Consider the following 15,974-nt stretch of genomic DNA (forward strand, 5'->3'; position numbering starts at 1 on the left):
ACATTGTCCCAGATTGAGACCAATTGGTAAAACCGAGATATTGGTCTTAAAAGATGATGGTACAACAAGGGATATTTTCACATTTAGGTGAAAGCGTATGAGCCACATTCCCAGTGTTCTTGATCCAATTCCGAATGAAAGATAATACAACAAGGGGCTTTCAGAGCCGTAAAACAAAACCGAAAAGAAAAAAAAAAATCGGAAATGCCCGAACCAGTCCAGTATGTATGTATGTCTTCTCCAAGTCTTGTTCATCAGTCATATAAACCTTCTTGTTCCCATATGTCCACTAGAAAATCCACCATTTCCTGTTCACAGCAGCAACATAATTAAACTGACTGACCTTTCCCCCCAACTTGTTGTATTCTGGAATTGGATTACTTACGGTGAGAGGAATGGGTTGGGGAAATAACTTGTTGCTCCCAAGCAAGTTATCATATGATGCTGCGTTCCAACTGCAAATGATAAACATTATAACCTTTTCAGACTTAGCCTTAGCTTTTGAGGAAAACAACAATAGTGTGTAAAGGAGCCAACTCACTTTAACTTAGCTCCGTGATTACGATCCCGTGGGTTGGTGGGTTTATCTTTGCCCACCCAACGCTCACGTGTCTGATTCCAAAGAAGAAGACCTGCAAAACACACATACCCACTTCATATATATTACCACCACAGAGCACTAGCGACTAGACCATAACGCAAATCCACAATAAGCAAAGAAGAAAGTACCTTGATTTACAAATTCAGGAGGAGCATTAGTGTTCCTGGCACCAGAGTGAGAATCAAAAGTCTGGTTGGAAGATAAGCTCCCCTGAGAAGGGAAGGTGATGTTGTCCATATCAACAGTGCTAGTTGACCAAAAATCTTCGGAGACACTAGGTTTCTTAATAGGTCGAGCTATGGGATTGGAAGGTGGATCCTTCAGAGTGGAGGCGGCAGTTGATCTGTGTTCTCTGTAGCAAGCCACGCAGCCACTGCTCTGTTACAAAACCATAAACTTCTGATCATTGCCCAAACAAACACACATCCTTATACCCATCCTAGTTGCTAGCTATGGTAGTTTCAAATCAATATTTCAAAATCAATACTTCTGCATAAGCAAAACAACCTTACTTCTTCCCAGCAACAATACTTAAGGGTTTTATCTATCATATATCCATCAGGACAAGAACACAACATATAACGAAGGAACAAAACCAATCAAACAGAATCTAACAAATGAATCATTAAAAATATTAAAAATAAAATCGAAAGAAAGAATCGCACCCCATCGATTTGCAGAAAGGGAATTATAAATCCAGGAGCTCCGATAGATCTGGAAAGCTCGAGATTTTCAGAGAGGGTAATCAATGATCCTTGTCAAATTAGCACACCAATTAAACCAACCAACCCTAGAAATTTTTTTTAAAAAAAAAAAAGCCAAAAGAAGAGCCAATCAACACACCGAACAAAACATGTTTTAATATAATAAACAAAGCAAGAATCTTCGAATCATATAGTTTTGCTTACCTGATTGATAAATCTCGTTGGTTAGAATAATAAAGTCGCTTCCTTTATCAAACTGGGCATCGAAAAGAATCTCCTTCTTGAGGAAGAAGAAGAAGAAGGGCTCTGCCCTCTTTACGTTTTCCCTTTTCCCTTTCGCTTTGAAATGATGATTGCTCTTTGGAAGACCCCAGACAAGTTAATATTAATTCATCCCTCCAGCCGTTATACGGATCCCCTGCTACTGAGGCTATTCTTGTAATCTTACATATATTCCAACAATCTCAAAAGTAATAATGTATGTGTTTGGTATGAGCTAATACATAATTAAAAGTCAAAATAATTGTGCATCTTCTTCCATGCCTTGTCCAATTTTCTTATACTACTCGACCCCACTCTCATCATAATTTCGGAATTTCCAGTTACAGCTTGTATTCGTTAAAATGTAATAAGTCGATAATGAATAAAAGACTCTGGAACAAATCTATATATCAAGCATAGAAGAAAACCGTTTTGTAAGAATACATTTGAGCATTAGAGATGATGTATAATCGTTTAGGTGTCAACAGCAACAACACTTTCTCCATTTGTAGCAGGACGACAAGTCACACTCGCACTTTGAAAACACTGAGCACAACCAAGACCACATGCAGCACTTATTCTTCTTCTTCTCCTCCTCGGTCTTCTTCTTTTTCTTGTCTTTCTTCTTCTTCTTAATCTTGCTCTTTCTTGTCTTCTTTCTCTTGTTCTCACCTACAGGAAGGGAATAATATTGATCCTTTTTGGCGGGTGCATATAAGCAATAGAAGTTGCTGGGGATAGAACTCAATGGGACATCTTGAGTTGACAAGGAGTAGTACTTCTCTTGATGAATACGACTCTGAGTCTCCACTCTTGTTTCGTCTCCATTCTTTATCTCTCTCTCTTCAGATCTCTTCTCTTTTGTATCCTCTGGTGTGGATAGCAGAGACGGGGACATCAAAACCTCTTCAGCTTTTATATTGCTTTGACGAGGTGCTTGAGCGTTTGACTTTCTATACCCATCAAATGTCAGACTAAACAAAGACTCATTCGAAAGTTCGCTCCAAGTCACATCCCCGGTCTTGCCAAACACCGATGGAGGGATTCTTTCAGGATCGTAGTTCCCTACTACACCTTTATCCATCAAGGGAACTGGTGGTCTCATCCTGACATGAGTGGAACCCGACATTTCAGTGCCTTGAGAAGAAGCATTTGAAAACTCCCCATTCTGCTGATGATGACTCTTATCCTCAGAAGAAGATGCTTTGGACTGTTTCAAGTTGAGCTCTATGGCATCATCCCATGAAACAGAGGAAGACAATGAAGAAAAAGACAGAGATGACGATGTAAGAAATATCTCCCTCATAGGTCTTGAAGCTATTTGTCCTCTCACACCACTCATACTCTCAGATAAAGCTCTTTCTCAAATCTCAATGCACTTTTCTTTTTGTTAGCCTTTCAACATACCCCGCAGTGGTCGCTGCGGTTATAGACTGCTTGATTAACGGATTCAATTTCCATGACCATAGCTGATAAAATATGAAGAGCAGTTAAAATTTTCTTATATGAACAGATGATGTTACACCATCACAATCATCCAATAAAGCTGTAAGAATGATTTTGAACAAGACTAATCAAAATCAAGCCAAAACGAATTTATTGAGAAGAAAATTGAAAATGAACAGAGAGAACACCAAACAAAACAAACAAGTTCGAATTTTAGGAAAACGGTTGACCGTTGTCAGCTGAAAACAGGAAAAGGAAACGGTTGGTGGCTTTTGGTTTTTATTTTATTTGGAAAGACCTCAATGGTTGGGTTGACACAGATCACTTCTGTTAAGGGGGTTGGTCACCTTCTTTACCTGTCTGTCCTTCGCGCCATTGCTGAAAAACTTAGAGAACATGTGGATATCATTACGGCCCAGTTTAGGCCCATACTGATTCAAGCGGGCCAAATTGGTTCACACATGAGAGAGATCATCAGAACACGTGTAATATACGCAACAAGTGAAGTGAGTGCCAAAATTGGAGGATTCATAAACCCGTAAAATTCGCTGTTAGGCAACTTTTGCCTTTTGGTTGAAACACCTTTGGGTGTCCCTCTTGCTAATTTTTTTCCTCTTTCGAGTTTCAAATTCAACCACGTGATTTTCGTGTTTCAAAAGTTTTGTGTTGGTATCCCATCGTCCCAGTAAAAAGTATCATCATACGTAAGTTAATTTCATCCTGTATAAAATAACTAGGAGTCCATATTTGTTTTTAAAAAATAATTTGGTTAAGATTTGTAAATCGTTTTCGTCGGGATTTAAGACTTGAACAAGGATTCTTAAAACGCAACATTTCAAGAGAGAGTTCTGTAAAACGCTATATCAAGAAGACAAGAACCAGTAATTAGTCATATATATTCAAGATTTTATTACCGCTAGAAGAAAAAAGAAAAAAAGATTTACTATATACCATGAGTATTACATCATCAAACATCGAATCTTATAAAAGTAGCGACTAAAGTCTATAGCAAAGGTAAACAGAAAACATTAAATTAAAAGGCATGGATATATAATTGAAAAGAACATCACATGCTAAGTTCCAAACACAAATATGAACAAGATTTAATGAAGAGACTACAATTATGAAATATCGGTCATGGACTCATGTAAGTGTGGGGACCCTGTGAATAAGCCAGCCACCACCTAGCTAATTAACAGCCCGAAAACAAAAAAGTATATACCATATTATATATCTTTTATATTAAATATAAGCATACATTATAGGCTAAAGATGTTTGCTCAAAAATTATAAGGAAATAGATTTGAGATTGACACCTAAACTTGCCTTAATCTGGACCCAATCCGTCGACAGTTAGGGCTTCGTCTGTGGGTACGGTTACCAACTAAATATGTGGTTGTGGACAAAACCTTCTGCTAATTACACAATATATATTCATGGACCACCCTTATCTTTATTTTTGTCCTTTCTTTTACTTTAACTTGTTGTACATGTTGCCTAATTTTATATAACTTATCCTTCTGTGTATGTTATGTTACATTTGATCGCGAGTGAACAACCACTTTTCCCAGCGCTTATTACCTGTTTTCTTAAAGTGGCAATCATTTTACGGTTGATTAATCCTCTCAAATTTCACTACTGTAGATTGACTCCCACTTACTTAATCAAGTATCAAAACGTAACAGCTGATCGACGATATATATGATTTACAAATTGTATAATATTTACATTATATCGTGGAGATGTTCATATCATCACATGTAGAGGATTGGATTGATTTTGGACAATGTTTAGTAATTAGTGTTGGTTGTTAACCAACATAGTAGTATTGTATAATGAAACACTAATATGGACTGATGTTCGGTCTTAATTACCACTCAGCTTAGATATAAAATTTTGCAGTTAATTGTGAACGCAAAAGGCTTATACGTACGTACGAAGTTGTAAACAAATATAAGCAAGCATCAAATTAAACAGAGAGAGGCGTAGTACGTACGTAGCTATATGATGTGGACGATTGATTAGGATGTACGTGTATAAGCTAAAAACAATATACACGGCCATGTGATACTTGTACAACTTGTGCCTCTCTACATATATACGATTTCAACCTTCGAAGATTAAATTGTTTTACACTTTAAAATATCCTTCACACACTAGCAATCACTCTATACCAACAACTCCAACTAAATTCTCTCTCTCTATAATAGAATAGCGAGGACGTCAAATGTAATAAGAGTAAGAACAAGTACAGCCCTTTTCACCCACCAAAATTTAACCTATGTATATAAATATACACAACATTATAACCATTTACCAAACATCCATCATACATATATTACTCATCATCAAGTTCCTACTTTCTCTCTGACAAACAACACAGAGTAAGTAAGAATGGTACAGACGAAGAAGTTCAGAGGTGTCAGGCAACGCCATTGGGGTTCTTGGGTCGCTGAGATTCGCCACCCTCTATTGTACCTATCTTCTTTCTTTCCTTTTTTCTGCGTTATACATTTATTTCCCCTCTCTGATCCTTTCAAGTACATAAACCACATACGTATATATATATATACATGATCGCTTCCCATAGTTTCTTTCCTCTCCTTAGCTAACACATGAACCCCATTTTGACATCTCTACAATTTTAGATACCTATCAATAAGTTATTGCTTAATTTGACTATATATATACATCGTACCATGCTTAATTAGTTACTAAATTTTGACATGCATGATGATTATAAAAAAGGAAACGGAGGATTTGGCTGGGGACGTTCGAGACTGCGGAGGAGGCAGCAAGAGCCTACGACGAGGCTGCTATTTTAATGAGCGGCCGCAACGCCAAGACCAACTTCCCCCTCACAAACAACAACAACAACAACAACACCGGAGAAACAGCCGAGGGCAAAACAGATATTTCATCTTCGTCCTCGATATCATCCTCATCGTCGTCATCTTCCTCGCTCTCTTCCATGCTCAGCGCCAAACTGAGGAAATGCTGCAAATCTCCATCTCCTTCCCTCACCTGCCTCCGTCTCGACACTGCCAGCTCCCACATCGGAGTCTGGCAGAAACGAGCCGGTTCCAAGTCCGACTCTAGCTGGGTCATGACTGTCGAGCTCGGTCCCGCGAGCTCCTCCTCCCAAGAGACTACTAGTAAAGTTCCTCAAGAAGATCTTGGTCCGACGACCACTGAGGTTGAGGTTGAGGTTGGCCGGGGAGGAGAAGAAGGGTTGGATGATGAGGAGAAGGTTGCTTTGCAAATGATAGAGGAGCTTCTCAATACAAACTAAATATGATTTGCTTGCATATGCACCTGTTTTTATTTCTGGTTTACAACCATAATAATCAACTTATATACCGTATATTTTATTATTTTTATATATCGTACGTTTTTATATTCAAATGTGTTTAGCTAAATTGTTTCTCATATTTCCACATTTGTATCAAATAAAGTATTAGTATTTGTAACTAAAATCCAGAGGTGACCTTTTATTTCTTTTTGTATTCTCTATTAGGCTTATTATTGCACTCGCATAATAATAACAAAATAATATAATGTTACATAAGTACTACACGATAAGCCTAGGACGTGAAATTATAGCAAAGCTTCTAATGAGGGCGACTTTGTCTCCTGATTAAATGAGACTAGTCAAAGGGGAAACAATACAATTTATAATGTAATGAGATCATTAATACACAGCTACAGTTTCGTTTAATTATTCGGATACCCAAAAAAGTACTTATCTAAAGAACGTTGAATCGTTGAACTGAATTTGGGTTAGGAAGAAAATAGGAAAAACAACTTTTGTTTTTCATCAACCAAATCATAATTCTCTTATGTAAGTCATTCTTTAGATATACTAAGTTAATATATGATGATTAAATATAAATAATCAAATATTTGGAAGTTACCTAATATTTTCGCTGCATCACTCTCTAGTCTCTACTAATTAATTAAGTTCGTTTTTTTTTTCGGGGTCAAAACTTTATTAAGTATGTATGTGAAACAAATTACATCTAATTATAGTCTTGATTGATGTGTTATACTCCCTCTGTTTTACAAAAGCGTCATTTTGACTAATTACACACAACTTAAGAAAAACTTGAATTATATATATATGCCCTATTTAATGAATAATTTAGCATTTAAATTTAATTAAAAGATTTGGAAATACAAAGTGACAGTCTTTGTGAAACAAAGAAAAATTCCCAGAATGACACTTTTTGTGAAACAGAAGGAGTATATAAATCCTCCTTCTTTGTTTTTAAATAAACTAATAAACCAGGGAAATTAAATTGTTGTTGAAATTAGGTTTGTAATATATCGTGTATCCCCACAAAACACATGCATTCAAAATTTGTTCTTTTGATTGAGACTGTTTTAAATTTTACTTTGCACGCATGATGAGACTATATACTAGACTACATGGTCTACAACAACATTATTGAATACAATTTACACAATGCATTCCCAGGAATCTTCGCAACAGAATCTTGCATTTTGCCGTAATTAATTAAGCTTCAAGGAAACTTTTAAGTATTATAGCCAGTATAATAATAGAGATGCAACTCTAAATGACTAAATGCATCTTTGTTTATTTCAAAGTTATTAAACCTTCATTATGGGGTACGTATACTCGGAATAATACCGATCGAGGATTGAAGATCAATAGACCACCAATTAAATGAATTCTGAATACGACACGGCTAATTGTAATGTTACGAACTGTAGTTAATAATTCTGTTATACAGAGAAGATCCATATATATCAAGAGTTTGAAAAGCAGATGCTTAGTTAGACAAACGAAAAAAAAAAGACTACCCTAGTCCTCTACAAAACGTACTTTGTCTAACCGAGAGGGGAAGGTGCATTAATATAAAAAACCAAAGGATTTTATTGATCATGGACGTATCTTTCATTTCTAATTCTGTATTTGAATAAAAATCATCAATCGCACTCGCACACCATGCATCATGTATTACCATGTGAAATAATATCAACGTCTAATTGTGACGTTTTGCATCAACGACGATGATTGAATCCTCCTTAAACCTCCCAAAATCAACCATTTGATATATTTGTCCACGAAAAATTTGTACGATTAAACATATGCAAATAAATAAAGAAAATCCAAAAGTGTTGTAACACAAACGTGACATCAATGAATATATATACAGAAATAGCGAGGAACTTAATTAAACTAATACTACATCATCATCATCACACATTAGGAAAAGGAAATGGGAGAGGTTGAATTGTTAACAACGAAGAATGAATAAAGTTAAGGATTCTTGAGGTTTTGAAAGAGTACAATCGAAGGGTGTGAAGGCAAAACGAATTAGGTTAAGGAAGAGGTTCAACTTTCACTTCCACAGTAGCTTGTTTGTACTTGTTTGTGCTCATCCTTTATGACTTGTCCTATTTCACTGTTAACCATTCACAACTACTGTATATAACAATACAACTTTTGTTTTCTATTACTTTTTTAAAAAGCCAACTTATTTACAAAGAAAGATGGTAGTAGTATAACATGCAAGTAGTGGAAAAAAAAGAGGAAGAAAACGAAATAATGAAGATAACAAGAATGAAAAAGGTGGTCTCTACTTTCTCTTGATAGATTTTATTGAAACAATGACACATTTCCTTATTCTCGACATTGATGTTGACCTCTTCTTTTTTTCAACTATCAACATCTTCTCTTCCCCCATAATAATAACATAACTAACTTATCAAGTAGTAAATCTATATACATACATCCACCTAGTCTTTTTTTTACTAACATTTTATACCATCTTACTAAAGGGCGGGGGAGAAAAAAACAAAAATTAACAAGAGAAGACAATGGGTACAATTATTCATTTAACAGATTTGGCTATTTCAGTTCAGACCCAATAATGAGAGGCCCGGAGGATTTTTTATTGTCAATAAGCGAGGAACCCATACTCTGAAAGAGAAGGTTCGAATATATAATTACGAAAAGGTCCCTTTGTCGTTTTAATTGAGTAATTCACGAGAATGTCTGAGGTAGAGAAGAAGAAGAGAAGTATAGAGTTAGAAATCGAAAGGAGCTAAAAAAAGAAGAAATCGAAGGAAGAAAGCATTGAGAGAGGGGAAGATCATGATCCTAGCAGTGTTGTTCGCGAACTCCGTTGGGAACGTTTTGATCGAAAGGTTTGTTCGCTCTTCAGATCCCACCCAATTTCTCTTTCCCTCCCAAATCTTATCATCAATTTCCGCAGCTTGTCAATTTGATCGGAAATATGATTGGCTTTGTTTGGCTGATCTCTAATTAACGAACCGAATCGAGCATTGATGTTCTTTGTGGATCTGGTATCCCATCGGGGTTTTTGACATAGTTTGTCAGATTTAGGGATTTCGAATTAACTTCATGCTTTATATGGTTGAAAATTAGATTTCAATTCGTCTCTGTACACAGTAGAATTGGATGTATCTCAAAAGCAACATATGAATTTTGGAAGAGAATGTGAGTTTCTTTCATGTTTGGTGATGCATTTTGATATGTTTCTATCATCCTAACTCTGTATTCAGTGATAGAAGTTGTTGATGCTCTATAACTATGTCAATTGTGTTCTCTTATCTGAAAAAACAAACATTTGTGGACTTTGGCTTGCAACAAGTAGAGCTCAAATCTATGTTCATTTATAAACACCAACACATTTGACTTTTTTGTATAGTAAGTTACTAGTTAGTAGCAAATCGTCAGAAGCGTTTTAAATCTTCTTCTAGGTTCAATGGAGTACCAGCTGAGGAACGGCTGCACTGGCGAACTTTCTTGGTTAAGTTGGGAGCAGATAATCTCAAAGGCGTTAAAAACGAAGAGCTTCTTGTCGCTTGCCACAAGTAACACTTTCAAACCACTACCTCTAGACTCTCTCCCTGTGGCACTTTGTAGCTAATTACTAAACCAAGCGAACAGCATTTGGGAGTAATCTTGAGTCATTCTTTTTTTGTACAGGTCTGTTTATATAGTGTACACAATGCTTGGAGATGTTAGCATCTTCCTTGTTGGCAAAGACGAGTACGATGAACTTGCTTGTAAGCCTACCTTTTTCTCCTCTTTTGTTAACCAACTGATCTCTGCTTCACTCTGAGTTTTTATATCTGTGCTGCTTTTTTCTTTTCTTTTGTTGTGTGGTGCAGTGGCAGAAACCATATATATCATAACAGCGGCTGTGAAAGACGTATGCGGAAAGCCCCCAACAGAGCGAGTGTTTCTGGATAAATATGGAAGGATTTGTTTGTGTCTTGATGAAATCGTTTGGAACGGACTTCTGGAGAACACTGACAAAGACAGGATCAAGCGACTCATTAGATTGAAACCTCCTTCTGAGGTTTGATTTTGTCCAACCATTCTTCCTTTACTCACTCTTAAGACATTTCTGCTTCTCCACAGAATGTTTGTTTGTTAAATCACTTCTGTCTATCAACATATTCAGCTACTGCTCTTGTTCAATCAGTCCATTATGTTGTATTATTACATTTTGTAGTTTTGTTGAAGACCTAAAGAAATGGTTTGTGTGTAATTTGTGTTCTTCCTTACATGGGAACATAGCAATGGGCCTACCAAAATTAAAACCTTTTCAGGAATAATGGGCCTACCCCTTTCATGAATAATGGGCCTACCCCTTTCATGCACTAGTATGTTTAAACTTTATGTGTGTCAGTGTTTAGTGAAACCAATATTTAAATCGAAATTTAAGATGTGAAAGAGAAAGAAAGTTAAAAAAAAAGATTATTAAATCTTGAGTTGGATCCCAAATTAGGTTATATCGACCCTTCGACAAGAGAAAAAGGCTATAGATGAAAAGTGACTGTCCAAAGTAAATTAAGAAAAAGTGACTATTGTGGATGTTTGGTTGAAGTAAGTGACGATCTACACTCACTGAAAATATAATAATATCATATCAACACATTTTAATGATATCTCAGCATATTATAGAATTATGGGGCATGGATGAACTTATAAAATGAAATCATAAGTTCATGCGAGATTAGGTAAAACGTAACAGTCATCCTAAAATCCAAAAAAGAAATTCTCGATGTAAATGTGTTGAAACTATTTAAAAATTAAAATAAAGAGACCGGCCGACAAACTTTTTAAAATAGCAATAAACAAAGGGACCTGATATTTTCATTTTATTGTTTTACTGCAACAAAAAAAAAACAAAATTCTTTCATCAAAAACAATCAAGATTTTACTTTAATTTTTATTGGTGTTCTAGTTTTAATCATATTTTTCTCTTCAAAATATACATTATATGAAATTACTATAGTGTGCCAATGTTAATTTTTTTTTCTTTTTCTTTGGTCAAGAGTTAGTTTTGAAAGCTATAAATCTATAACTAATAGTAATATACGTGGAAATATAAACTTAAACAGTTTCACCAAATATCGAAGATAAAATATCAAAAAGAAATTTATGCCATTCCCTTAGGGTATCTCCAACCCCACTCTATTTTAGAGTCAAATCTCTATTATAGAACAACATTTGCTCCAACCCTACTCTATATTTTACTCTAAAATAGAGAAAATAATAGGATTGCTCTATATATAGAGTAACTCTATTCTTACCTCTATTTTTTTACACTAACTCTATTATAGAGGTGAAAATAGAGTAATATATTGGATGAAAACAGTGCTCTATTTTTGAGTTACTCTATTTTAGAGAAAAAAATAGAGAAATACAATGGAGATGGTCTTAAGTCCTTTACTGTCCCATCGGAGATCAGTAGACACCAAATATAGTGTGATGGCGTGATTGGCGTCTCCCTTGGTGTTGGCCCAAAGAAAATTTCCAAAATATCCTCAAACCGAAATCAGCTGGTACATGGGGCTGCCAAAAAAAACAAACACAAAGTTGGTAATCGAGACTGGCCAATTTGAACTGGACACGGCAAAAAGAGAAACGTTTGATAATTATGCTGACGTGTCCCATAAATATTATTGGTGTTGTTAAAAGGAAAAAAAACGAGGAGTTGTGATTGTCCGAGTCAGCTTGTTTTTTGGGTCCTTACGTGTTGAACTCATCCTGACACTTCCCGTTTAATTACAACCCTTTTTTTCTACCTTTCTCTTTACCAATCACATCATTTTCAGTCATGTGGTAGCAGTTGTCGTCGTCGTTCATCCCCTACGTAATCATCTTCTAGTCATATTCCTTTTACGTAGTGATTTACCTATTTATTTACGTACGTACTAGTAGATAAGATTAAACCTCCTTCGATCTAATTCAGTTGCAATTATTGACTACATCTTCATTTCGTTTTTTTTTCTTGTTGTTCTAACCAATTTGAATATTTAAACTATTTATAGTTTTATCGTACTGTCAATTTTGTTTACATATCTAAATCGATCAACGTCCCGTCACATACTCAACTTGTAAAAGACTAACCTTCTTACGGTAAAATAAGCTTCTATAGGCCGAATTTGTTTGGTACGTTCATTATGATATGATGTGATTGTCGTAAACTATGATTAAAACTAGACTAATACATTTAGATTTTTCATTTTAATAAACTTTTTATCGAATTAATTAATTTAATTAAGGAAATTTTAAGATTTTTACTATCTTAGGTTTGATGTATATCTCTAATTATTACAAATTTACAACAATACATATATTTTGTTACACATTTTTAACTAGACAAAATACCAACGTTGGTTTGGTATCTCATATTTATTTATTTGAAAAAAACAGAAATTCAACTTATCCACTATAATAAGTTATATATCTCATACTATTAATATATATACACATAGTATGCATATTAAGATTAATGAATTACTCAAAATCAATAAAAATAACTAATTGCTTTGACGCCTTCTATAAATAACCATCATTGGCCAAGTGTGTTTTGATCATCGGATAAGTTCCGTGGTTATCCCATTGGCCTTGCTTCTACACATGCACAACTATATATATTAAATACATGTATATGTAATTCTTCAATCGTCTTTTCAATCATTCTCGCTAGCTCGTATTAACGTCGACACCTTTGTGTTTGGATTGTTTGATCAGAGGCGGCGTCGTGTTTTTCTTTTATATATATTCTCTCCCTATCTTAGGAATTTTTTTTCTTGGGAAAATGAAGGAAAACGCAGGAAACCCATTGCATCTCACGTCACTGAACCACGTCTCTCTCTTGTGCCGATCCGTCGATGAATCTATGAGCTTTTACCACAAGGTGTTAGGGTTCATCCCGATTAGAAGACCTGAATCCTTAAATTTTGAAGGAGCTTGGTACCGTACCCTCTCTCTTAGTTTATCCATTTTTTATATATATATATTTAAATTCAAGGGAGTTTACAACCAAATGGGTTGGTTTTAATTAAATGTTTGTGTTTCCTTTTTGGGTTTAGGTTGTTTGGTCATGGAATTGGAATACACCTCCTGCGGTCTCCAGAACCAGAGAAACTTCCTAAGAAAACTGCCATTAATCCCAAGGATAATCACATTTCTTTCCAGGTTATTTTTTGTCATTCTCGATTTAGTCCCTCTTTTGTGTGATTTTAAAACTCTTAAACATAAGTTATACAAGCTCTGTATTTAGATGTCTAGATTTATGTATCTTTTGTGCAAAACACAGTTTCAGATATTGTTTGTTTGTCATGAAAGAAAATCCAAAGTGGCTAAATACAGAGCTGTTAAGCTCCTAACTAAACGCTGAAAGGTAGAGTTTGATGTGATTTATGATAACTATCAATGAAAGAAAAAATGAATTTGTGAGACAAGAGAGGCCGAGAAAAAAAAAAGGACATTAGAAGGTGGGGCTTTAATCAAGACGTAGAGTTTTGTGAGGTGGACGTATTCATTGTTCCGATTATTGAAATTAAACCACTTGCATGATGTTATAGAATCAGTGCATCCTTTTCTTTCATTTAGAAATGTTACTAAAGGATTAGGCAACTAACCATAGGAGGTTGATCCCAAAATATAGTATTTACTCTGTTTTGGTATATATGTATTGATTATTAGAGGAACTTTAGTCTGAAAAATATGAGTTGTGAACTGTGGAAATGCAGTGTGAGAGTATGGGAGCAGTGGAGAAGAAGCTGGAGGAAATGGAGATCGAGTATGTGAGGGCGCTAGTAGAAGAAGGAGGGATCCAAGTGGACCAGCTCTTCTTCCACGACCCTGATGGCTTCATGATCGAGATCTGTAACTGTGACAGCCTCCCCGTAGTTCCCCTTGTAGAAGGAATGGCTCGGTCTTGCTCAAGAGTCAAACTCCACCAGATGGTGCAGCCACAACCGCAGCAGACTCATATCCACCAAGTGGTCTACCCTTAGGCGCATCTCTGTTGTGTTTGTGTGTGTGTATTAATAGTGTGCTTGATTTGAGTGTAATCAATAAGAGACCGATGTGAATCAGCGAATGTGATTCCCTTCGAGGAAATGACCATTCAATTTGCTCCACATGCTAAATAATATAACCAAGGGCAATAATGCTTATATATGGTTTTGTGCAATGCAACCAAGAAAATGCTTTATCTAGAGCCTTTCCAAGCTAGTTCCTATAGAAGTATCCGCAAAACATGTTTGGCTCGAATCAGAAAATTCCTCTAGATAGACAAACTCGCAAAAAAAAATTGATATATTTCCAAGGCACCTTACATTTATTATATTGTAATAATAAAAAGGAGACCAGAGATTTTTACCCCAAAGAAAAAAGTATCCCACATAGTATAAAAGAAAAAAGAAAGAAGGTCTAAAAAAACGATCTATAGCCATAAATCAATCGTCCATACGTTGGAATCCCATGATTTATAACAGTGTATAGAAAAGAAAAGAAAATAAATAAATAGAAGTAATACATAAAGAATACATGTGTGTATATATTGACTATTGATAAATGGTGTTAAGGGCCTCGGGAGAGCATGTTTTCGATGGATTCGAGACGCTGGAGAAGAAGCTGATTTCTAAACTTTGAGATGAAAGCTTCGGCGCACTTGTCCACGTCCATTGATGCCTTCCTCTCCACCTTCTTATTCCTCGTCTCTGTTATAACAATGTTAGTGGTACTGTTGCCACTCTCTTTCGCGGAACTCATCATCTTCATGTTGTTCTTGTTGTTGTTGTTCATGGTGGATATGTATGTGTGTATAAGAGTGCTTGTGTTTCCTAGGTGAATTGTTAGATGTTGGAGATGATCCGATCGAGACCTATGTATTTATAGGGGATTTTAAATTTAAAAAAATAATAAGATTTGAAGGAAACCATCGAGAAGACTTTTTCATTTTACGGAAACCATATTTGAATGTTGAAGGAATAATGGAATCTTGAATCTCAAGTTATATACGCGACTCAGAGCCAGAGGAAGCACCGCCTCTACTTTAATTCTATTGACTTGTATATTGTATACTCTGCAAAAATTATAAGCATATGCATGGAGGCACTAATACTTTTGCTATTAAATTTACACGCACAAAGATTAAAATTACTTGGTTTTACAGTCTCGACTTATTGTTTTAAAGTGGTAATTTAAGAAAAATATATATACATTGGCATTCATTAATATAAATTTAATTGTTAGAAATAATAATACATCATCGAATCTAAGAACTTGCTTAAAATTAAATAAATGTAAAAGAGGTTGCCTAACTACATATTGAATTTGACTTTGTTAATCTGGAGAAACAAGGAAGCAAGATTCCAAAATGCTATATATAAAATTTGATAATTTAACAAAATAAATTTGACTTTGTTGTTTTTTTCTTTTAGTACCGCACGAATTACGGCTTAAGCTAGCATGGGAGATTTAACTGTTACCTTACCGCCCACTCATCCCATTGTCGCCGCTCCGGTAACCCGTACCGCTTCTTTTTTGCCAAGAAGAACAAAAAAAATACTAAGCCAACGGAGATCATGTGGCGTAAGCTAACTTAAGTACCTAACTCCTAACCAAACTTATGAATTTTAGGCAGATTCGTTGAATCATA

At 35.3% G+C, this 15,974-nt stretch overlaps 5 protein-coding genes across 10 annotated transcripts; 3 read left to right on the top strand and 2 right to left on the bottom strand.

Annotated features, from left to right (window-relative positions):
- Positions 1-23: 23 nt before the first annotated feature.
- Positions 24-1,993, bottom strand: LOC104755850 (uncharacterized). Of its 6 annotated transcripts, none has more exons than XM_019238784.2 (6): positions 1,510-1,993; positions 1,267-1,391; positions 730-979; positions 542-632; positions 386-455; positions 24-308 (listed from the first exon to the last, which is right to left on the bottom strand). In XM_019238784.2, exons 3-6 carry the CDS (start codon positions 836-838, stop codon positions 255-257), a joined length of 324 nt encoding a protein of 107 aa, XP_019094329.1. In that variant the 5' UTR covers positions 839-979; positions 1,267-1,391; positions 1,510-1,993; the 3' UTR covers positions 24-254. The 6 variants fall into 6 exon arrangements, with proteins under 6 accessions (XP_019094329.1, XP_087353332.1, XP_087353331.1 ...); XM_087497206.1 differs by having other exon boundaries at positions 1,267-1,315; positions 1,510-1,725; XM_087497205.1 differs by having other exon boundaries at positions 730-974; positions 1,267-1,315; positions 1,510-1,723.
- A 3,146-nt stretch (positions 1,994-5,139) lies between these two features.
- Positions 5,140-6,488, top strand: LOC104755851 (ethylene-responsive transcription factor WIN1-like). The gene is made up of 2 exons (XM_010478320.2): positions 5,140-5,486; positions 5,761-6,488. The coding sequence occupies exons 1-2, from the start codon at positions 5,407-5,409 to the stop codon at positions 6,302-6,304; spliced, it is 624 nt and encodes a 207-aa protein (XP_010476622.1). The 5' UTR covers positions 5,140-5,406; the 3' UTR covers positions 6,305-6,488.
- A 2,406-nt stretch (positions 6,489-8,894) lies between these two features.
- On the top strand, positions 8,895-10,559 carry LOC104755852 (uncharacterized). Its single transcript, XM_010478321.3, has 4 exons — positions 8,895-9,186; positions 9,763-9,876; positions 9,992-10,071; positions 10,177-10,559. The coding sequence occupies exons 1-4, from the start codon at positions 9,134-9,136 to the stop codon at positions 10,371-10,373; spliced, it is 444 nt and encodes a 147-aa protein (XP_010476623.1). The 5' UTR covers positions 8,895-9,133; the 3' UTR covers positions 10,374-10,559.
- Positions 10,560-12,781: 2,222 nt separating this feature from the next.
- On the top strand, positions 12,782-14,504 carry LOC104755853 (glyoxylase I 4). Its single transcript, XM_010478322.3, has 3 exons — positions 12,782-13,276; positions 13,396-13,501; positions 14,059-14,504. The coding sequence occupies exons 1-3, from the start codon at positions 13,122-13,124 to the stop codon at positions 14,323-14,325; spliced, it is 528 nt and encodes a 175-aa protein (XP_010476624.2). The 5' UTR covers positions 12,782-13,121; the 3' UTR covers positions 14,326-14,504.
- Positions 14,505-14,611: 107 nt separating this feature from the next.
- On the bottom strand, positions 14,612-15,326 carry LOC104755854 (uncharacterized). Its single transcript, XM_010478323.2, has one exon. It carries the CDS (start codon positions 15,116-15,118, stop codon positions 14,894-14,896), a length of 225 nt encoding a protein of 74 aa, XP_010476625.1. The 5' UTR covers positions 15,119-15,326; the 3' UTR covers positions 14,612-14,893.
- Between the last annotated feature and the right edge of the window lie 648 nt (positions 15,327-15,974).

The sequence above is a fragment of the Camelina sativa genome, chromosome 17, assembly GCF_030686135.1.
Source record: "Camelina sativa cultivar CO46 ecotype springtype chromosome 17, ASM3068613v1".
Classification (NCBI taxonomy): domain Eukaryota; kingdom Viridiplantae; phylum Streptophyta; class Magnoliopsida; order Brassicales; family Brassicaceae; genus Camelina; species Camelina sativa.